At 47.8% G+C, this 24,195-nt stretch overlaps 1 protein-coding gene across 1 annotated transcript in view; it reads left to right on the top strand.

The window, feature by feature from the left end:
- Positions 1–24,195, top strand: part of hsf2bp (heat shock transcription factor 2 binding protein) — a 146,838-nt gene that overhangs the window by 83,167 nt on the left and 39,476 nt on the right. The window contains exon 7 of the mRNA XM_072513052.1: positions 1,490–1,593. Within this exon, the coding sequence (XP_072369153.1) occupies positions 1,490–1,593 (104 nt within the window). The remainder of the gene's footprint in view (positions 1–1,489; positions 1,594–24,195) is intronic.

Raw genomic sequence — 24,195 nt, 5'->3', positions numbered from 1 at the left:
TTATAATCAACATATGTTCAGCCTCAGATGGAATATTAGACTGGATTATCCCACAGGCTTCAGGACCAACTGGGATCTTGAGCCTGCACTTACTCAATGGCATTATCTTCCTCGAGGCAAGCTCCCAATAGGGTGCCTTCCTAGTGAGGTGGGCTTGTGATGCTGCCTGCCCAATCTGAGGTCCACCTTGGCATCCCCACTGGGAGAGGTGAACACTGCTGAGGAAATTTGGGGATCACAAGGGTGCCTCAGATGGAGATACCCTCGAATACATGAGTGTGGGAAGGGATGAATCACGGGGAGGATCATGCTTGTAAGGGATCAGATTGTTGCGAACGAGGGGGGTGTGGATCATAGGGAGTAGGGTGACCTGGAGCGAGGGAAAGGGAGGATAGAGAATGGGGAGGAGGGGGCACCGAGAGAGAACACTGGCGAATCACGGTGAGAAAGGAGGTGGGAGCAAAGTGACAGATCATGGGGAGATGCAGGTTTGTTTGGAGGGCTGGAGGAAAGTACTCCACCTCCTAACCTACAGGCAGTGCTAAAAAGGTCACAGGCCCAGCCATTTGTGACTCCCTTTAGCTGCCAGGCACATGACCTGAGAAACACAGTTTGCAGGCCTTGAATCTAAATGGCTGCAAAAATTTGAGGAATGCAGCCTCATTAACATATTTGAATAACTGACCCATCTCGCGTGAGCAGGTTAGTTGCATATTTTTGAAACTTTTTAAAAATAAATTTAGAGTGCCCAATTCATTTTTTCCAATTAAGGGGCAATTTAGCATGGCCAATCTACCTACCCTGCACATCTTTTTGGGTTGTGGGGGCGAAACCCACACAAACATGGGGAGAATGCACAAACTCCACACGGACAGGGACCCAGGGCCGAGATCGAAGCTGGGACCTCGCCGCCGTGAGGCAGCTGTGCTAACCACTGTGCCACCATGCTGTCCTAGATTTCTGAAACTTTAACCATCCTCACATACTACGCCTCTCCCATTTATCACGTAGATTTAAAATTGCTACCTGTGTCCAGTACTGGGTAACCAGTCTCTGACGTGCATTAGAGCTGTAATCTGTACTTCACAGACCACAGCTCCCAAGCTATTTCCAGAGAGTCCACTTTCTCAGACTGTATCTGGAGGGCTGACTGCAATATACATATGCTGTTTCTTGAATACTCCTCTGTTCAAGCACATATGCATCACTTTGGGGATCGATAACTCTAAAACCATGGTGGCTACCTTCTTCTCTGCCTCTACTCAGAACATGGCACATCCCCACTCTTTGGAATCACAGCCATACTTCAGTTGGGAGATTTCCCCAGAAACCAAAACCATGTTGCTCAGCAGCCCTCTTGGCATTGGCTCAGTAACTCTATGATCTCCTTTTAATTATCATTTCTCCAACTATATGCTTCTAAAAAAGTGACATTGATTGATTTTGCAGACAATGGTTTAATGTTGGACAAAATGTCTTCTTTTTCCAGACTAATGTTAATGTGTTTGTACAATGTCAGCATTAACCTGAAAGGCCTGCAATATATCAGTGAGAGCCCAGGTTTCGTCCCTTTGTTATCCTGGCTTCTGGAAGGTAAGTCTTTTAAGAATTGGCAGCAAGTGTCATTTGTGTCATATCATGGCTTGAACTTGATGATTTCCGATTTCTTTAATCTTGTCCTGAATTATAACCAGAGTGGACGGTGAGAGTTTGGGTATTGGGCAAGTAATCAACAAGTTGAAGTTTAGCTTTTTAAGATAATTTTACAAGAAACTGCAAATCAGCATGGTTTTATTAGGGGAAGATCTGTCCAACAAATTTGATGGAATTTTTTGGTGTAGTATACATGGACTTCCTAAAGGCTTTTGACAAGATCCTGCTTGGGAGACTGGTCAAGAAGGTAAGGACCCATGAGATCCAGAGAAATTTGCCAAATTGGATCCAAAATTGACTTAGTGGCAAGAGGCAGAGGGTGATGGTCAAATGTTGTTTTTATGACTGTGTCCAGAGGTGTTTTGTAGGGATTGGTGCTGGCTCCGTTGCTGTTTGTAGTGTAGATTAATGATCTAAATGGGAGTATGGGTGGTATGATCAGTTAGTTCGCAGCTGACATAAAAGTTTGTTATAGGGTAAATAGTGAGGAGGAAAGCCTTAGATTACAGGACGATATAGACGGGCTGGAAGGTGGGCAGGACAGTGGCAAATGGAATTTAATCCTGAAAATTGTGATGTGATGCATTTGGGAGGACTAACAAGGCAAGGGAGTACTCAATGATGCTGGGAAGTACAGAGGACCAGAGGGACCTTGGGGTGCATGTCCATTGGTCCCTGAAGGAATCAGGACAGGTAGATAAGGTGGTTAAGAAGGCATATGGGATGCTTACCTTTATTAACTGAGGCATAGGACATAAGACCAGGGAGGTTATGATGGAGTTCATTAGGCCACAGATGGAGTTCTGTGTGCAGTCCTGGTCGCCACACCATAGAAAGGATGTGATTGCACTCGAGAGGGCGCAGAGGAAATTCACCCGTATGATGCCTGGGCTGGAGCATTTCAGCTATTAAGAGAGGCTGGTTAGCCTGGGGTTGGTTTCCTTCGAGCAGAGAAGGCTGAGGGAGGACCTTATTGATGTGCACAATATTATCAGGGACATTGATAGGATAGATGGGGAGAAACCCTTCCCCTTAGTTGAGGGGTCAGTACCAGGGGACATAGATTTAAGGTATTGAGCAGGAGGTTTAGAGAGGATTTGAGGAAAAACCTTTTCACCAGAGGGTGGTGGAAATCTGGAACTCATTGCCTGAAAGGATGGTAGAGGTGGGAACCCTCACAACATTTAAGAAACATTTAGATGAGCAATTAAAATAGCATAGGGGGCAACACGGTGGCGCAGTGTTAGCACTGCTGCCCCTAGCCATTGTCCGTGCGAGTTTGCACATTCTCCCCGTGTCTGCGTAGGTCTCACCCCCACAACCCATTGATGCGTTGGAAAATGGGGTTAGAATAGATAGGTGCTTAATAGTCGGCACAGACATGGTGGGCACGATTATCTGGAAGAATTTCTAAGTTCATTTGTGACGGGTTTTTCAGGGAGTCGGCATGCCCTGCCAACGGGTTCCCCACCGCTATTCAATGACACTTTGGGCGCGATTCTCCAGAAAGATTTCTAAATATGGTAGTGAGCAGGATTTGCTGCAAGCTTCCCAGCGCTCGGCCCAGCGGGGTCAGCAATGCAATTCAATCTTAATTGGTGCACTTAACGAGGCCTCACGGACTTCTCGTTGCAAATCGCGGTTCGCCAGCTGATTCGCCGGGACCATGCTCGCCAGCCCCCCGCTAACAAGGTCGAGCAGCACTTAAGCTGCACTTGCTCAGCCAACCCCAATCAGCTCGCAAAAATGGCGCTGAGGAGGCGAACCCCAAGATTCTGGGATGCTGACCTGGGGAGGCTGCTGGACGCGGTGGAGGCCAGGGGGATGTCCTGCTTCCCCGAGGGTCTCGGAGGGTGGACCACAAGGCTGCCAGTGTTACCTGGGATGAGGTGGCGGGAGCGGTCAGCTCGGGTAGTGTGACCAGGAGGACTGGCCTCCAGTGTTGGAAATTCACTAGACTCTGGGGTGGTCCCGGTGGATTGGAAATTAGCAAACCTGACACCACTGTTTAAAAAAGGAGGTAGTCAGAAAGCGGGTAATAATAATAATAATAATCACTTATTGTCACAAGTAGACTTCAATGAAGTTACTGTGAAAAGGCCCTAGTCGCCACATTCCGGTGCCTGTTCGGGGAGGCCGGTATGGGAATTAATACCCGCACTGCTGGCTTTGTTCTGCATTACAAGACAGCTGTTTAGCCCACTGTGCTAAACCAGCCCCTTAATTATAGGCCAGTTAGCTTAACTTCAGTAATAAGGAAGATGCTGGAATCTATCATCAACGAAGAAATAGCGAGGCATCTGGATGGAAATTGTCCCATTGGACAGACGCAGCATGGGTTCATAAAGAGCAGGTCGTGCCTAACTAATTTAGTAGAATGTTTTGAGGACATTACCAGTGCGGTAGACAACGGGGAACCAATGGATGTGGTATATATGTATGTCCCTGTCAGGCAGGGAAGAGATGGTCGAGTGAGGGAACCATGGTTGACAAGAGAGGTTGAATGTCTTGTTAAGAGGAAAAAGGAGACTTATGTAAGGCTGAGGAAACAAGGTTCAGACAGGGCATTGGAGGGATACAAGATAGCCAGGAGGGAACTGTAGAAAGGGATTAGGAGAGCTAAGAGAGGGCATGAATAATCTTTGGCGGGTAGGATCAAGGAAAACCCCAAGGCCTTTTACACATATGTGAGAAATATGAGAAGGACTAGAGCGAGGGTAGGTCCGATCAAGGACAGTAGCGGGAGATTGTGTATTGAGTCTGAAGAGATAGGAGAGGTCTTGAACGAGTACTTTTCTTCTGTATTTACAAATGAGAGGGGCGATATTGTTGGAGAGGACAGTGTGAAACAGACTGGTAAGCTCGAGGAAATACTTGCTAGGAAGGAAGATGTGTTGGGCATTTTTAAAAACTTGAGGATAGACAAGTCCCCCGGGCCTGACGGGATATATCCAAGGATTCTATGGGAAGCAAGAGATGAAATTGCAGAGCCGTTGGCAATGATATTTTCGTCCTCACTGTCAACAAGGGTGGTACCAGGGGATTGGAGAGTGGCGAATGTCGTGCCCCTGTTCAAAAAAGGGACTAGGGATAACCCTGGGAATTGCAGGCCAGTTAGTCTTACTTCGGTGGTAGGCAAAGTAATGGAAAGGGTACTGAAGGATAGGATTTCTGAGCATCTGGAAAGACACTGCTTGATTAGGGATAGTCAGCACGGATTTGTGAGGGGTAGGTCTTGCCTTACAAATCTTATTGAATTCTTTGAGGAGGTGACCAAGCATGTGGATGAAGGTAAAGCAGTGGATGTAGTGTACATGGATTTTAGTAAGGCATTTGATAAGGTTCCCCATGGTAGGCTTCTGCAGAAAGTAAGGAGGCATGGGATAGTGGGAAATTTGACCAGTTGGAGAACGAACTGGCTAACCGATAGAAGTCAGAGAGTGGTGGTGGATGGCAAATATTCAGCCTGGATCCCAGTTACCAGTGGTGTACCGCAGGGATCAGTTCTGGGTCCTCTGCTGTTTGTGATTTTCATTAATGACTTGGATGAGGGAGTTGAAGGGTGGGGTCAGTAAATTTGCAGACGATACGAAGATTGGTGGGAGTTGTGGATAGTAAGGAGGGCTGTTGTCGGCTGCAAAGAGACATAGATAGGATGGCGAGCTGGGCTGAGAAGTGGCAGATGGAGTTTAACCGTGAAAAGTGTGAGGTTGTCCATTTTGGAAGGACAAATATGAATGCGGAATACAGGGTTAACGGTAGAGTTCTTGGCAATGTGGAGAAGCAGAGAGATCTTGGGGTCTATGTTCATACATTTTTGAAAGTTGCCACTCAAGTGGATAGAGCTGTGAAGAAGGCCTATGGTGTGCTCGCGTTCATTAACAGATGGATTGAATTTAAGAGCCGTGAGGTGATGATGCAGCTGTACAAAACTTTGGTAAGGCCACATTTGGAGTACTGTGTACAGTTCTGGTCGCCTCATTTTAGGAAGGATGTGGAAGCTTTGGAAAAGGTGCAAAGGAGATTTACCAGGATGTTACCTGGAATGGAGAGTAGGTCTTACGAGGAAAGGTTGAGGGTGCTAGGCCTTTTCTCATTAGAACGGAGAAGGATGAAGGGCGACTTGATAGAGGTTTATAAGATGATCAGGGGAATAGATAGAGTAGACAGTCAGAGACTTTTTCCCCGGGTGGAACAAACCATTACAAGTGGACATCAATTTAAGGTGAAAGGTGGAAGATATAGGAGGGATATCAGAGGTAGGTTCTTTACCCAGAGAGTAGTGGGGGCATGGAATGCAGTGCCTGTGGAAGTAGTTGAGTCGGAAACATTAGGGACCTTTAAGCAGCTATTGGATAGGTACATGGATTACGGTAAAATGATATAGTGTAGATTTATTTGTTCTTAAGGGCAGCACGGTAGCATTGTGGATAGCACAATTGCTTCACAGCTCCAGGGTCCCAGGTTCGATTCCGGCTTGGGTCACTGTCTGTGCGGAGTCTGCACGTCCTCCCCGTGTCTGCGTGGGTTTCCTCCGGGTGCTCCGGTTTCCTCCCACAGTCCAAAGATGTGCAGGGTAGGTGGATTGGCCATGATAAATTGCCCTTAGTGTCCAAAATTGCCCTTGGTGTTGGGTGGAGGTGTTGAGTTTGGGTAGGGTGCTCTTTCCAAGAGCCGGTGCAGACTCAGGGGGCCGAATGGCCTCCTTCTGCACTGTGAAGGGGAGGTCGTGTCTCACTAACTTGATAAAGTTTTTCGAGGAGGTCACTAAGATGATTGATGCAGGTAGGGCAGTAGATGTTGTCTATATGGACTTCAGTAAGGCCTTTGACAAGGTCCCTCATGGTAGACTAGTACAAAAGGTGAAGTCACACGGGATCAGGGGTGAGCTGGCAAGGTGGATACAGAACTGGCTAGGCCATAGAAGGCAGAGAGTAGCAATGGAGGGATGCTTTTCTAATTGGAGGACTGTGACCAGTGGTGTTCCACAGGGATCAGTGCTGGGACCTTTGCTCTTTGTAGTATATATAAATGATTTGGAGGAAAATGTAACTGGTCTGATTAGTAAGTTTGCAGACGACACAAAGGTTGGTGGAATTGCGGATAGTGATGAGGACTGTCGGAGGATACAGCAGGATTTAGATTGTCTGGAGACTTGGGCGGAGAGATGGCAGATGGAGTTTAATCCGGACAAATGTGAGGTAATGCATTTTGGAAGGTCTAATGCAGGTAGGGAATATACAGTGAATGGTAGAACCCTCAAGAGTATTGAAAGTCAAAGAGATCTAGGAGTACAGGTCCACAGGTCATTGAAAGGGGCAACACAGGTGGAGAAGGTAGTCAAGAAGGCATACGGCATGCTTGCCTTCATTGGCCGGGGCATTGAGTATAAGAATTGGCAAGTCATGTTGCAGCTGAAAAGAACCTTAGTTAGGCCACGCTTGGAGTATAGTGTTCAATTCTGGTCGCCACACTACCAGAAGGATGTGGAGGCTCTAGAGAGGGTGCAGAAGAGATTTACCAGAATGTTGCCTGGAATGGAGGGCATTAGCAATGAGGAGCGGTTGAATAAACTCAGTTTGTTCTCACTGGAACGAAGGAGGTTGAGGGGAGACCTGATAGAAGTATACAAAATTATGAGGGGCATAGAGAGTGGATAGTCAGAGGCTTTTCCCCAGGGTAGAGGGGTCAATTACTAGGGGGCATAGGTTTAAGGTGAGAGGGGCAAGGTTTAGAGTAGATGTACGAGGCAAGTTTTTTACGCAGAGGGTAGTGGGTGCCTGGAACTCGCTACCGGAGGAGGTAGTGGAAGCAGGGACGATAGGGACATTTAAGGGGCATCTTGACAAATATATGAATAGGATGGGAATATAGAACATAGAACAATACAGCGCAGTACAGGCCCTTCGGCCCACGATGTTGCACCGAAACAAAAGCCATCTAACCTACACTATGCCATTATCATCCATATGTTTATCCAATAAACTTTTAAATGCCCTCAATGTTGGCGAGTTCACTACTGTAGCAGGTAGGGCATTCCACGGCCTCACTACTCTTTGCGTAAAGAACCTACCTCTGACCTCTGTCCTATATCTATTACCCCTCAGTTTAAAGTTATGTCCCCTCGTGCCAGCCATATCCATCCGCGGGAGAAGGCTCTCACTGTCCACCCTATCCAACCCCCTGATCATTTTGTATGCCATCCTCTAGGTGACAAACAGCAACGGCCCCAGAACAGATCCTTGTGGTACTCCACTTGTGACTGTACTCCATTCTGAACATTTCCCATCAACCACCACCCTCTGTCTTCTTTCAGCTAGCCAATTTCTGATCCACATCTCTAAATCACCCTCAATCCCCAGCCTCCGTATTTTTTGCAATAGCCTACCGTGGGGAACCTTATCAAACGCTTTGCTGAAATCCATATACACCACATCAACTGCTCTACCCTCGTCTACCTGTTCAGTCACCTTCTCAAAGAACTCAATAAGGTTTGTGAGGCATGACCTACCCTTCACAAAGCCATGCTGACTATCCCTGATCATATTATTCCTATCTAGATGATTATAAATCTTGTCTCTTATAATCCCCTCCAAGACTTTACCCACTACAAACGTGAGGCTCACCGGTCTATAGTTGCTGGGGTTGTCTCTGCTCCCCTTTTTGAACAAAGGGACCACATTTGCTGTCCTCCAGTCCTCTGGCACTATTCCTGTAGCCAATGATGACATAAAAATCAAAGCCAAAGGTCCAGCAATCTCTTCCCTGGCCTCCCAGAGAATCCTAGGATAAATCCCATCAGGTCCCGGGGACTTATCTATTTTCAGCCTGTCCAGAATTGCCAACACCTCTTCCCTACGTACCTCAATGCCATCTATTCTATTAGCCTGGGGCTCAGCATTCTCCTCCACAACATTATCTTTTTCCTGAGTGAATACTGACGAAAAATATTCATTTAGTATCTCGCCTATCTCTTCAGACTCCACACACAATTTCCCATCCCTGTCCTTGACTGGTCCTACTCTTTCCCTAGTCATTCGCTTATTCCTGACATACCTATAGAAAGCTTTTGGGTTTTCCTTGATCCTTCCTGCCAAATACTTCTCATGTCCCCTCATTGCTCGTCTTAGCTCTCTCTTTAGATCCTTCCTCGCTACCTTGTAACTATCCATCGCCCCAACCGAAACTTCACACTTCATCTTCACATAGGCCTCCTTCTTCCTCTTAACAAGAGATTCCACTTCCTTGGTAAACCACGGTTCCCTCGCTCGACGCCTTCCTCCCTGTCTGACCGGTACATACTTATCAAGAACACGCAGTAGCTGATCCTTGAACAAGCCCCACTTATCCAGTGTGCCCAACACTTGCAGCCTACTTCTCCACCTTATCCCCCCCAAGTCACGTCTAATGGCATCATAATTGCCCTTCCCCCAGCTATAACTCTTGCCCTGCGGTGTATACTTATCCCTTTCCATCATTAACGTAAACGTCACCGAATTGTGGTCACTGTCCCCAAAGTGCTCTCCTACCTCCAAATCCAACACCTGGCCTGGTTCATTACCCAAAACCAAATCCAACGTGGCCTCGCCTCTTGTTGGCCTGTCAACATATTGTTTCAGGAAACCCTCCTGCACACACTGTACAAAAAACGACCCATCTATTGTACTCGAACTACATCTTTTCCAGTCAATATTTGGAAAGTTAAAGTCTCCCATAATAACTACCCTGTTACTTTCGCTCATATCCAGAATCATCTTCGCCATCCTTTCCTCTACATCCCTAGAACTATTAGGAGGCCTATAAAAAACGCCCAACAGGGTGACCTCTCCTTTCCTGTTTCTAACTTCAGCCCATACTACCTCGGAAGAAGAGTCCCCATCTAGCATCCTCTCCGCCACCGTAATACTGCTCTTGACTAGCAGCGCCACACCTCCCCCTCTTTTGCCTCCTTCTCTGAGCTTACTAAAACACCTAAACCCCGGAACCTGCAACATCCATTCCTGTCCCTGCTCTATCCATGTCTCCGAAATGGCCACAACATCGAAGTCCCAGGTACCAACCCATGCTGCCAGTTCCCCTACCTTGTTTCGTATACTCCTGGCATTGAAGTAGACACACTTCAAACCACCTACCTGAACACTGGCCCCCTCCTGCGACGTTAGATCTGTGCTCCTGACCTCTATACTCTCATTCTCCCTTACCCTAAAACTACAATCCAGGTTCCCATGCCCCTGCTGCATTAGTTTAAACCCCCCCAAAGAGCACTAACAAATCTCCCCCCCAGGATATTTGTGCCCCTCAGGTTCAGATGTAGACCATCCTGTCTGTAGAGGTCCCACCTTCCCCAGAAAGAGCCCCAGTTATCCAAAAATCTGAATCCCTCCCGCCTGCACCATCCCTGTAGCCACGTGTTTAAATGCTCTCTCTCCCTATTCCTCATCTCACTATCACGTGGCACGGGCAACAACCCAGAGATAACAACTCTGTTTGTTCTAGTTCTGAGCTTCCATCCTAGCTCCCTGAAAGCCTGCCTGACATCCTTGTCCCCTTTCCTGCCTATGTCGTTAGTGCCAATGTGGACCACGACTTGGGGATGCTCCCCCTCCCCCCTAAGGACCCGGAAAACACGATCCGAGACATCACATACCCTTGCACCTGGGAGGCAACATACCAAACGTGAGTCTCTCACGCTCCCACAAAATCTCCTATCTGTGCCCCTGACTATCGAGTCCCCAATTACTAATGCTCTGCTCCTCTCCCCCCTTCCCTTCTGAGCAACAGGGACAGACTCCGTGCCAGGGGCCCGTACCCCATGGCTTACCCCTGGTAAGTCCCCCCCCCCCCCACAAGTATACGGTATACTTGTTTCTCAGGGGAACGACCGCAGGGGATCCCTGCACTGACTGCTTCTTCCCAGTCCCTCTTACAGTTACCCACCTATCTCCAATCTTTGGTGTAACTAATTCCCTGAAGCTGCTATCTATGACCCCTTCTGCCTCCCGAATGATCCGAAGTTCTTCCAACTCCAGCTCCAGTTCCCTAACTCGGTCTTGGAGGAACTGGAGATGGCAGCACTTCCTGCAGGTAAAATCAGCAGGGACACTAACTGCATCCCTCACCTCAAACATCCTGCAGGAGGAACATTGCACTCCCTTCCCTGCCATTCCTCTAACTTTCTACCAAGATCTGGCTAACAACTAAATTAAATTTTTATAAAAAATAATAATATAATAAAATATGGTACTTACCTCACACCAATGGGTTTTATTATTAGGTTAGAGGAGGAGGGCGGGTGGGAGACACTACACGTGTAGTGTCTCGGGTTTCCTCTCCACCAGAATATATTGGTGAGGGTCTTCCCAGACGTCCGCGGGTGGACTTCCTGTTCCCGCCTAAAAAACTAATTTTAAAAAAAAGAAAAATTCTCAGCTCCTGCTGAAATTGACTAACCAGCCAGCTCCACTCCCGCCGAAATCGACTGGCCTGCCCCTGCAAAGACAAGTGCTTTTAAAGGTTGACTTACCTCCCAGCAACCTCCTTCCGCAATGCTCCCGCTGAAACTGACTCACCAGCTGTTCTCACGCCGAAATCGACTGGCCTGCCCCTGCAAAGACAAGTGCTTTTGAAGGTTGACTTACCTCCCAGCAACCTCCTTCCGCAATGTTCCCGCTGAAACTGACTCACCAGCTGTTCTCACGCCGAAATCGACTGGCCTGCCCCTGCAAAGACAAGTGCTTTTAAAGGTTGACTTACCTCCCAGCAACCTCCTTCCGCAATGCTCCCGCTGAAACTGACTCACCAGCTGTTCTCACAGAAGGATACAGACCCAGGAAGTGTAGAAGATTGTAGTTTAGTCGGGCAGCATGGTCGGCACGGGCTTGGAGGGCCGAAGGGCCTGTTCCTGTGCTGTACATTTCTTTGTTCTTTGTTCTAAATTCAATGATAATCTATGATTAATCTAGGACAAAGGTTCGGCACAACATCGTGGGCCGAAGGGCCTGTTCTGTGCTGTATTTTCTATGTTCTATGTATATCTGGGTTTCCCAAAAGCTTTTGACAAGGTGCCACACAAGAGATTGCTGCATAAGATAAAGATGCATGGCATTAAGGGTAAAGTAGTAGCATGGATAGAGGATTGGTCAATTAGTAGAATGCAAAGAGTGGGGATAAATGGGTGTTTCTCTGGTTGGCAATCAGTAGCTAGTGGTGTCCCTCAGGGATCAGTGTTGGTCCACAATTGTTTACAATTTACATAGATGATTTGGAGCTGGGGACCAAGTGCAATGTGTCCACGTTTCCAGACGACACTAAGATGAGTGGTAAAGCAAAAAGTGCAGAAGATTCCGGAAGTCTGCAGAGGGATTTTGTTATGGGCCAGGGTTTAGAGAACCCCAAAGTGTATCATGGAGTTCACCTGACCTACAACTTTTAATAGATTGTGGTATGGGGAGCACACGGCCCACTCTACAGGTGTGGTGCAGCAGAAATGGAAAAGTATGTTTTAAAGCAAAACAATGTTTATTCTATGAACTCAAGTTAACCTTTTTAAAACATACAGTGAACATCTTAGCAACCATCAATTCAAATATAACCCCCAAAGACTACAACACTACGTAATCCTTAAACTGTCCTTTTAACATCCATAAAACTTAAAATAGAACTTTAATAGAAGCACATCAGGTTAACATCAGTACTGAGAGCAGTTATTAGTTTTAAATCACCAAAGGATCGATTTACAGTTTTTAGATTACAGAGCGAGACTCTAATACACCTTCTGACTGTGACTGCAGCTATCCAGCTCTGAAAAAGAAACTAAAACACACCCTGCAGCAAACAGCCTAAAACGAAAGTAAAAAGCTGACAGACAGCCCAACTGTACCCACTCTCTGACATCACTGCAGTAATAAACACCCATTTCTTAAAGGTACTCTCACTATTGATACTTATATACACACCCATTTATAAACACCCATTTCTTAAATACTCTCACATGACAATTTGGATAGTCTAAGTGAATGGGCTAGGGTTTGACAGATGGAATACAATGCTGACAAATGTGAGGTTATCCATTTTGGTAGGAATAACAGCAAAAGGGATTATTACTTAAATGATAAAATATTAAAACATGCTGCAGTGCAGAGGGACCTGGGTGTCCTAGTGCATGAGTCGCAAAAAGTTGGTTTACAGGTGCAACAGGTGATTAAGAAGGCAAATGGAATTTTGTCCTTCATTGCTAGAGGGATGGAGTTTAAGACTAGGGAGGTTATGCTGCAATTGTATACGGTGTTAGTGAGGCCACACCTGGAGTATTGTGTTCAGTTTTGGTCTTCTTACCTGAGAAAGGACGTACTGGCACTGGAGGGTGTGCAGAGGAGATTCACTAGGTTAATCCCAGAGTTGAGGGGTTGGATTATGAGGAGAGGTTGAGTAGACTGGGACTGTACTCGTTGGAATTTAGAAGGATGAGGGGGATCTTATAGAAACACATAAAATAATGAAGGGAATAGATAGGATAGATGTGGGCAGGTTGTTTCCACTGGCGGGTGAAAGCAGAACTCGGGGGCATAGCCTCAAAATAAGATTTAGGACTGAGTTTAGGAACTTCTTCACCCAAAGGGTTGTGAATCTATGGAATTTCTTGACCCGTGAAGCAGTAGAGGCTCCTTCATTAAATGTTTTTAAGCTAAAGATAGATAGTTTTTTGAAGAATAAAGGGATTAAGGGTTATGGTGTTCGGGCGGGAAAATGAAGCTGAGTCCACAAAAGATTAGCCATGATCTCATTGAATGGCGGAGCAGGCTCGAGAGGCCAGGTGGCCTACTCCTGCTCCTTGTTCTTATGTAAGGTCAATGATGACCTACACCAGGCAGCATGTGTGAGTAGACATCAACCCTCCCCCCAGGTGACCCCCAACTCTCCCTCCACCCACCCCGTCAACCCCCCACCCCAACTCTCCCTTCACACCACTCCCCTCGCCACCAGTGTGAACAACGCGTGGGGCTAACAATGCTCTCTCTGTGTCTCCTCAGGAAAAGCTTTCTCATAATCAGCAGGAGAGGGCCCTAACTTGCCGGACTTGAGAATCCTCAACTCCTTCGAGGAGCCCTGGAGGTGACTGGTGTGGCAGAGCGGTCACCAACGCGGAGGCTCGTGGATGCTGCAGAGGTGAGGAACCACCAGGCTCCAACCGGAGGACCTGTCAAATGTGAGTATTAATCGCCTTACTGACTGACTGACCGATCCCTCCCACTGACTACATGTCCATTTTCCTACAGGTCCTCCAGCCGATGGCCCATCCCAGGTAGCACCCTCTCCTGACTCCGAGAAGAATACATCGGAGAAGAGTTCCGAGGATGCAACTGTTATAGTCGTGGCACAGCTGTAATTCCCACCCTCCACCACCGCAGGTAGACATACCTCAGTGGGAAATGTTAGTGGTCAGGCTTCTGGGGCACAATCTGGTGAGCACCACACTGCTGATGATGTACAGCAAGTGGAGGCAGGAATGCCCAGGCGAGACATCAGTTGGAGGGCTGCTGGATCCCAGTAACCAGCTGGGTACCAGCCTGATGCTCAGTCTCTGGAACAGGAGCTGATGAAGACTCATAGAATTTACAGTTCAGAAGGAGGTCATTCGGCCCATCGAGTCTGCACCGGCTCCTGGAAAGAGCATCCTACCCAAGATCAACACCTCCATTCTACCCCCATAACCCAGTAACCTCACCCAACACTAAGGGCAATTTTGGACACTAAGGGCAATTTATCATGGCCAATCCACCTAACCTGCACATCTTTGGACTGTGGGAGGAAACCGGAGCACCCGGAGGAAACCCACGCACACACGGGGAGGATGTGCAGACTCCACACAGACAGTGACCCAAGCCGAAATCGAACCTGGGACCCTGGAGCTGTGAAGCAATTGTGCTATCCACAATGCTACCGTGCTGCCCTTAACGATAGGGAGTGGCTGGGACATTCAGAGGGAGATGTCAGCATCACTTCAGCAGACCCATAGCCGATTGGGGGAGTCCAAGAGGCTACAGGCGCAGGATATGGCAACAGCAATAAGTGGCACTGAGGCCAACACTGCTAGATTGGCGACCGCAGTGGAGAGCCTGGTGCATGACGTCAGCACCATGAGTGAAGCGTCCAAGGCGTCGCGCAGTTGGTGACGACCATGGTCGAGAGTCTCGACGGAATGTCTGCCTCGCTGGGGGATGTCACGTAGTACCAGGCCGACGTGGTTGAGATTCTGCGAGACATGTTGGAAAGACCAAGGAACTGATCATCGACTTCAGGAAGCGGAGCACGACACACACTCCCGTCTGCATCAATCTGAAGTGGAGATGGTCGATAGCTTTAAGTTCCTGGGGGTCACCATCACCAACAGTCTATCCTGGGCCACTCACATTGATGCAACAGTCAAGAAAGCCCAACAACGTCTCTACTTCCTACGGAAGCTCAAGAAATTTGGCATGTCGGCATCAACTCTCACAAACTTCTACAGATGTGCGATAGAGAGCATCCTATCCGGCTGCATCACAGCCTGGTATGGCAACTGCTCAGCCCAAGATCGCAAGAAACTGCAGAGTGTGGTGAACTCAGCCCAACACATCACACAAGCTTGCCACCCCCACATTGATTCTGTATACACCTCCCGCGGCCACAGGAAGGCAGACAGCATCATCAGAGACCCCTCCCACCCAGGCATTGCCCTCTTCCAGACCCTTCCATTCGGCAGAAGGTACAGAAGTCTGAAGACCTGCACATCCAGACATAGGAACAGCTTCTTCCCCACACCTACAGGACTCCTCAACGCCTCACCCTCTGACTGATCTGTTCCCTGTAAGAACAGTATTCACGACGCCCTATGCCGCTCTTGCTCATGTATTTGCTTTGTTTGGCCCCTTGTTCCGCACTGTAACCAATCATTGTTTGTCGATGTACCATTTGTCAATGTTCTCTGTTGATTATTCTTTTGTCTACTACGTTCGTGCTGTGTATGTTCCCTCGGCCGCATAAAACTACTTTTCACTGTACTTCAGTACATGTGACAATAAATCAAATCAAAATCAAATTATGTCCCGCTCTCAAACGGGCATGGCCGAGGTGCTGCGGAGCTTGTCCCAGTCGCAGGTGGGCATTGCCGAGGTTGTCCCAGTCACTGAGGAGCATCACCGAGGGCGTCGACACCAAGGTGCAGAAATTGGGGAACCGACAGGGCTGACAGAGCCAGATATTGCAGGGTCAACCATAGAACATTACAGCGCAGTACAGGCCCTTCGGCCCTCGATGTTGCGCCGACCTGTGAAACCACTCTAAAGCCCATCTACACTATTCCCTTATCGTTCATATGTCTATCCAATGACCATTTGAATGCCCTTAGTGTTGGCGAGTCCACTACTGTTGCAGGCAGGGCATTCCACGCCCTTACTACTCTCTGAGTAAAGAACCTACCTCTGACATCCTATATCTATCTCCCCTCAATTTAAAGCTATGTCCCCTCGTGCTAGACATCACCATCCGAGGAAAAGGGCTCTCACTCTTGTTGCTAACTTTTGCCTTAGTTTAATTGCTCTGTTTTATCACCTTTGCTCTTGAGTCGCCAGGTATCTTTCTGATACCGCCACGTGGTTCAAGTCCGAGTAATGATCAATAATCCAGTACACCGCTTAGTAAGATTTAAATCAAAGCACATTTATTACACACAGTAATCACTACTCATGCATAAATTCTACGTCTAAGCTACTTCTACGACTAACAGGCCAATACTTAAATCGGAACAGGCCCACCAGGTCAGGGAAACGATGGCCTTTCGTTCGGGTTCTGAGCCTGCGGGATTCGAAGTTGGTACAGATTGGAAGCTAGGAGCGCCTATCTCATAGCGAGTGTTGAAGCAAGACTTATTCGATTTCAGCGATGGCTGGACCGGTCACTGTCAACAGTTAGAACATAGAACATACAGCGCAATACAGGCCCCTCGGCCCACGATATTGCACCGACATGGGGAGTCAAAAAACAAAAGCCATCTAACCTACACTATGCCATTATCATCCATATGCTTATCCAATAAACTTTTAAATGCCCTCAATGTTGGCGAGTTCACTACTGTTGCAGGTAGGGCATTCCACGGCGTCACCACTCTTTGCGTAAAGAACCTACCTCTGACCTCTGTCCTAGATCTATTACCCCTCAGTTTAAGGCTATGTCCCCTCATGCTAGCCATTTCCATCCGCGGGAGAAGGCTCTCACTGTCCACCCTATCCAACCCCCTGATCATTTTGTATGCCTCTATTAAGTCTCCTCTTAACCTTCTCTCTAACGAAAACAACCTCAAGTCCATCAGCCTTTCCTCATAAGATTTTCCCTCCATACCAGGCAACATCCTGGTAAATCTCCTCTGCACCCGCTCCAAAGCTTCCACGTCCTTCCTATAATGCGGTGACCAGAACTGTACGCAATACTCCAAATGCGGCCGTACCAGAGTTTTGTACAGCTGCAACATGACCTCATGACTCCGGAACTCAATCCCTCTACCAATAAAGGCCAACACTCCGTAGGCCTTCTTCACAACCCTATCAACCTGGGTGGCAACTTTCAGGGATCTATGTACATGGACACCTAGATCCCTCTGCTCATCCACACTTCCAAGAACTTTACCATTAGCCAAATATTCCGCATTCCTGTTATTCCTTCCAAAGTGAATCACCTCACACTTCTCTACATTAAACTCCATTTGCCACCTCTCAGCCCAGCTCTGCAGCTTATCTATGTCCCTCTGTAACCTGCTACATCTTTCTGCACTGTCGACAACACCACCGACTTTAGTGTCGTCTGCAAATTTACTCACCCACTCCTCTCGGTCATTGATAAAAATGACAAACAGCAACGGCCCCAGAACAGATCCTTGTGGTACGCCACTTGTAACTGAACTCTATTCTGAATATTTCCCATCAACCACCACCCTCTGTCTTCTTTCAGCTAGCCAATTTCTGATCCACATCTCTAAATCACCCTCAATCCCCAGCCTCCGTATTTTCTGCAATAGCCTACCGTGGGGAACCTTATCAAACGCTTTACTGAAATCCATATACACCACATCAACTGCTCCACCCTCGTCTACCTGTTCAGTCACCTTCTCCAAGAACTCGATAAGGTTTGTGAGGTATGACCTACCCTTCACAAAGCCATGCTGACTATCCCTAATCATATTATTCCTATCTAGATGATTATAAATCTTGTCTCTTATAATCCCCTCCAAGACTTTACCCACAACAGACGTGAGGCTCACCGGTCTATAGTTGCCGGGGTTGTCTCTACTCCCCTTCTTGAACAAAGGGACCACATTTGCTATCCTCCAGTCCTCTGGCACTATTCCTGTAGCCAATGATGACATAAAAATCAAAGCCAAAGGCCCAGCAATCTCTTCCCTGGCTTCCCAGAGAATCCTAGGATAAATCCCATCAGGCCCCGGGGACTTATCTATTTTCAGCCTGTCCAGAATTGCCAACATCTCTTCCCTACGTACCTCAATGCCATCTATTCTAATAGCCTGGGTCTCAGCATTCTCCTCCACAACATTATCTTTTTCCTGAGTGAATACTGACGAAGAATATTCATTTAATATCTCGCCTATCTCTTCAGACTCCACACACAACTTCCCACCCCTGTCCTTGACTGGCCCTACTCTTACCCTAGTCATTCTTTTATTCCTGACATACCTATAGAAAGCTTTTGGGTTTTCCTTGATCCTACCTGCCAAATACTTCTCATGTCCCCTCCTTGCTCGTCTTAGCTCTCTCTTTAGATCCTTCCTCGCTACCTTGTAACTATCAAGCACTCCAACTGAAACTTCACTCCTCATCTTCACATAGGCCTCCTTCTTCCTCTTAACAAGAGATTCCACTTCTTTGGTAAATGACGGTTCCCTCGCTCGAGGCCTTCCTCCCTGCCTGACCGGTACGTACTTATCAAGAACACGCAGTAGCTGTTCCTTAAACAAGCTCCACATATCCAGTGTGCCCAACACTTGCAGCCTACTTCTCCAACCTATCCCCCCCAAGTCATGTCTAATGGCATCATAATTGCCCTTCTCCCAGCTATAACTCTTGCCCTGCGGGGGTATACTTATCCCTTTCCATCGCTAACGTAAACGTCACCAAATTGTGGTCACTGTCCTCAAAGTGCTCACCTACCTCCAAATCTAACACCTGGCCTGGTTCATTACCCAAAACCAAATCCAATGTGGCCTCTCCTCTTGTTGGCCTGTCAACATATTGTGTCAGGAAACCCTCCTGCACACATTGTACAAAAAACGACCCATCTAATGTACTCGAACTATATCTTTTCCAGTCAATATTTGGAAAGTTAAAGTCTTCCATAATAACTACCCTGTTACTTTCGCTCTTATCCAGAATCATCTTCGCCATCCTTTCCTCTACATCCCTAGAACTATTTGGAGGCCTATAGAAAACTCCCAACAGGGTGACATCTCCTTTCCTGTTTCTAACCTCAGCCCATACTACCTCGGAAGAAGAATCCCCATCTAGCATCCTCTCCGCCACCTATGTCTTATGGTAATACTGTTTTTGATTAGCAGCGCCACACCTCCCCCTCTTTTGCCTCCTTCTCTGAGCTTACTAAAACACCTAAACCCCAGAACCTGCAACAACCATTCCTGTCCCTGCTCTATCCATGTCTCCGAAATGGCCACAACATCGAAGTCCCAGGTACCAACCCATGCTGCCAGTTCCCCTACCTTATTTCGTATACTCCTGGCATTGAAGTAGACACACTTCAAACCACCTACCTGAACACTGGCCCCCTCCTGCGACGTCAAATCTGTGCTCCTGACCTCTTTATTCTCAATCTCTCGTACCCTAAAACTACAATCCAGGTTCCCATGCCCCTGCTGTATTAGTTTAAACCCCGCCCAAAGAGCACTAACAAATCTCCCCCCCAGGATATTTGTGCCCCTCAGGTTCAGATGTAGACCATCCTGTCTGTAGAGGTCCCACCTTCCCCAGAAAGAGCCCCAGTTATCCAGAAATCTGAATCCCTCCCGCCTGCACCATCCCTGTAGCCACGTGTTTAATTGCCCTCTCTCCCTATTCCTCATCTCATTATCACGTGGCACGGGCAACAACCCAGAGATAACAACTCTGTTTGTTCTCGTTCTGAGCTTCCATCCTAGCTCCCTGAAAGCCTGCCGGACATCCTTGTCCCCTTTCCTACCTATGTCGTTAGTGCCAATGTGGACCACGACTTGGGGCTGCTCCCCCTCCCCCTTAAGGACCCGGAAAACACGATCCGAGACATCACGTACCCTTGCACCTGGGAGGCAACATACCAAACGTGAGTCTCTCGCTCCCACAAAATCTCCTATCTGTGCCCCTGACAATCGAGTCCCCAATTACTAATGCTCTGCTCCTCTCCCCCTTCCCTTCTGAGCAACAGGGACAGACTCCGTGCCAGAGGCTCGTACCCCATGGCTTACCCCTGGTAAGTCCCCCCCCCCCGCTAGTATCCAAAGCGGTATACTTGTTATTCAGGGGAACGACCGCAGGGGATCCCTGCACTGACTGCTTCTTCCCAGTCCCTCTTACAGTTACCCATCTATCTCCAATCTTTGGTGTAACTAATTCCCTGAAGCTGCTATCTATGACTCCCGAATGATCCGAAGTTCTTCCAACTCCAGCTCCAGTTCCCTAACTCGGTCTTGGAGGAGCTGGAGATGGCAGCACTTCCTGCAGGTAAAATCAGCAGGGACACTAACGGCATCCCTCACCTCAAACATCCTGCAGGAGGAACATTGCACTCCCTTCCCTGCCATCCCTCTAACCTCCAACCAAGATCTAGTTAATAAATAAATTTAAATATATATATATAATAATAATATGGCACTTACCTCACACCAATGGGTCTTATTATTAGGTTAGAGGAGGAGGGTGGGTGGGAGACACTACACATGTAGTGTCTCGGGTTTCCTCTCCACCAGAATTTATTGGTTTGGGGGGGCGGGCCTTCCCAGAAGTCCGAGGGTCGAACTTCCAGTTCCCGCCTTATATTTTAAAAAATATATAACCAAATAAAACAGAAAAAGAACAGAAACGGGACCAGGTAAGTGTTTTTAAAGTAAAAACTTACCTCCCAGAAGTCCCTTGCGCACCGCTCCTGCCGAAATCCAAAGGCCTGCTCCTGCAAAGGTAAGTGCTTTTAAAGTAAACACTTACCTCCCAGAATTCCCTTGCGCACCGCTCCCGCCGAAATCCAAAAGCAAAGGTTGGTTCGCGTTGCTGAGTGACCCGGTCAAGAAGAACGATTTGAACTTGGACTCTATTCTTATAATCCCGAGGGGCTTCCCGCCTTTCGGGGCGGACCCTGTACCTGGTTCCAAGTGATTGGACTTTGTCCCAATCACTTGGTTCGATTTTCTCCAATGCTGGAGCGATTCCTTGATCGATGGGCGGTCTTGAGGTGATCGTTCACCTCCCTTTGTGTAGGCTTCTGCTGGCGTCGACGAGTCTGGGTTGGCTTTATGTATCTAAATGTTGCTCATTGTTCCCGGAGATTGCTCATTAATATGCAGATGACTGGTGTTTTGTTATGCTGATGGTTGCCGGTATCGATCTTGTCTGGCCTTTCCAGAGGTAAATACACATTCAACCCGCAGCTGCTTGTTTGTGTCCTGTTGGCTGACTTTCCCATAAGCCTTTGCCGTTCGCCATTTTAAATCGGGAGTTAGCCATTCTGAATCTGGAGTTAGCCATTTTAACTGGCTGCAATCCCTCCTTGTGATCCTAACGCGAAGCGTGAAGGATCACATAACTATGTTGCTTTCCATTCCCTGACCTGGGGGGGACACTTCCTTCATGGCCTCTGCACTGACCATAGCTATGCAAAAAAAATGTTAACTAACAATTCTAAGGGCGCTATGTCAAACAGGGACATGCATTACAAAACAATAAACTGGGAACCTCTAACTATTCTCAATACACTACACTCACTTAAACATTTCATTATCCTACCTTCCTCAATCATACAACAAAATCATAGCATTTCATACACAGGCTTTCCTGGCTTGGCAGTCAAGCTCAGGATCATACAATTTGCTCATGAAAAGTTCTTTACATTTCTTTATTTACAATAAACGCAAGTGAATGCACTTTATTATAGATCGCGGGGGTCTGGTCGTATCCGAACATAGGGGATCTGATCCTATATACCGGGGTTCGAGAGTGGTAGGCTCTCCTTCTCCATTTCCGTAGACGCATAGTCTGCACAATGCAGCAGAGTATCGCTAATGCTAGTAATGTTTCGATTACATAGGACAGGGAGTACCAGGTTATAAATCTGGCACACCAAGATGCTGTAGTGTCGCTGGTGACTGGGCTCTGGGTACTGCGGGGAAGTGAAACATTAACGGCTGAGGGCTTGAAGTCATGGGGTTCACGTTCATGCGCAACCAAATGTCCAAAATCATGGGGGTGATCCACGTGAAGGAAGTCCTCATGGCTCTTCTCTTTCCTTTTCTTTCTTCTCTTCTCCGGTCCTGGAGCTTCTGGAGTTCTGTGGAAACAAGCATAGTGTCTGTAACTATCTTTGTTTAATAGTACGCTAGTGTGTCTGTCCTGTAGTGCCAATTACTCCCTTTATAATTGGTCACTATGAAATGAAATGAAATGAAAATCGCTTATTGTCACAAGTAGGCTTCAAATGAAGTTACTGTGAAAAGCCCCTAGTCGCCACATACCGGCGCCTGTTCGGGGAGGCTGGTACGGGAATTGAACCGTGCTGCTGGCATGCCTTGGTCTGCTTTCAGGTGTGACTCCCTCTTTTTTTTTAAAAAAAAAAACAAATTTTAGGACAAGACACACTTCCTAATAATGAACCAGTGCGAGCCGTCTCGCAGACTGCAATTTACCATCCAAATGTTTCAGGACGTAAATAGCATGTGGATGGCAACCTAAAGGTTACCTAAACAAAACAAAACTTTTTGAACTGAAAGTGCCAAAATGAGGTGCGTATGGGCCGCGACGGGTAAGAGTTGGATAGAGTCCCCAGGTAGGATGGCTACCAATGCCGTGTCTCTCCTACCCGAGCGTAGTTGACCAGAGGGGGGTTCCCAGGCAGGGCGGGTCCCAAGCCGTTTCTCCACTGCCTGAGCAACCGACAAGAATGGGCAAAAATGTAGTCATCGTGGTGGGGCTGCCGTAGTGGTTCTATCCTTCGTACCTGAAGGGCAGTTACGAACAGGCGTCTGGTTCCTTAACCAGTCTTTGCAGACAAGCTCTCAGAGGTTTCAGCCGAACTGGTGTCTGGCAATGGTGAGTCTCTGTAGGCAAGTCCTCAGAGGATTCGGCCGAATAGGCGTGGGGCAGTGAGAAAAAATTCTCCTGTCGGACATACAACATTTAACAAACGTACACACAACATAAAACATTCTGCAGGTTCCATCAGAAAGGACAACACTTCTCCCAAGCGGTTCCTTTTAAAACATCATCTGAACACCTCAGTTCTCGGTTGCGAAAAGGGTCGCAAAGGGGTTCTCGGTTTGGGAGTCAGACCCAAGGTCGTCCTCTTCTCCCGGGTGCCAAACTCTTGAGTGTATAAGGGCTGAAAGGGCTGCGTGGTATGAGGTGGGGTCGCTCTCGTCATTGCGGACGAGTCTGAACGAGTTATCTCGGTGCCAGTAATTGGTGTCTAGCTGTGTGGGGACAAAATCGGGGTCATCAGTGTGGTTCAGTGGTCGGTAGTGGGGTTTGTTCAGGGAAGTGCTCATGAAGGGATCACTTGGATCATAGTCGGAGTCGCTGGGTGTGGGTCCTGTTGCATGGGGATAGTAGGGAGGCATGCTGTGGCTATCGTCCGAGTCACAGTCGCTGTCTCTGCTGATGCAGTCTGTGGGCGTTCCGGGGCGGAGTGTATATTTCGGGGGTGGAGTCGAGGTCGAGTCCGTGGCTGGGCTGGACGTGATGGGGGTTGGTAGGGTTACGTTGGCTGTGGGCGGGGTGTGGTGTGCTGCGTCGAGCATGATGTGGTGTGCGTGGTTCGACTGTGTTCCCTATGCCTTCAGCTGGTTAATATGGAACCATGCAGTCTTACCATTGGGGTACTTTATTTTATAAACGGAAGGGCTTACTTTATCCGCAATGGAATACGGACCCAAGTATTTTGGTGACAGGAATGTGCTGGGGTTATGTACAGAGAGCATCACTTGCTGTCCGAAACTGTACTCAGTCGCATGCACTGTCTTGTCGAAACAATCCTTGCTCTGTTTCTTCCTTGTGCCCAATTTTACTGCGTCTGCTAGCTGAGCCGTTTTAACATTTTCCACTAATTGCTGTACTGCTTTCTTGTGTGTGAGGGCCGTCACTTCGGGGCTGGTCAAGTCCAAACCTAACAAATATTCTGTGCCTTTCATGGGACGTCCGGTCATGAGGGTGTGTGGGGTGTAACCTGTGGAAGTAGAAATTGTGTTACGCAAAAACATCAGCGCAAAAGGGAGAACTGAGTCCCAAGTGGTGTTGTTCTGCTGGACCA

This window comes from Scyliorhinus torazame, chromosome 8 (genome assembly GCF_047496885.1).
Source record: "Scyliorhinus torazame isolate Kashiwa2021f chromosome 8, sScyTor2.1, whole genome shotgun sequence".
NCBI lineage: Eukaryota > Metazoa > Chordata > Chondrichthyes > Carcharhiniformes > Scyliorhinidae > Scyliorhinus > Scyliorhinus torazame.
Note: the sequence above shows the minus strand (reverse complement) of the source record. Positions and strands in the feature narration are given on the sequence as shown.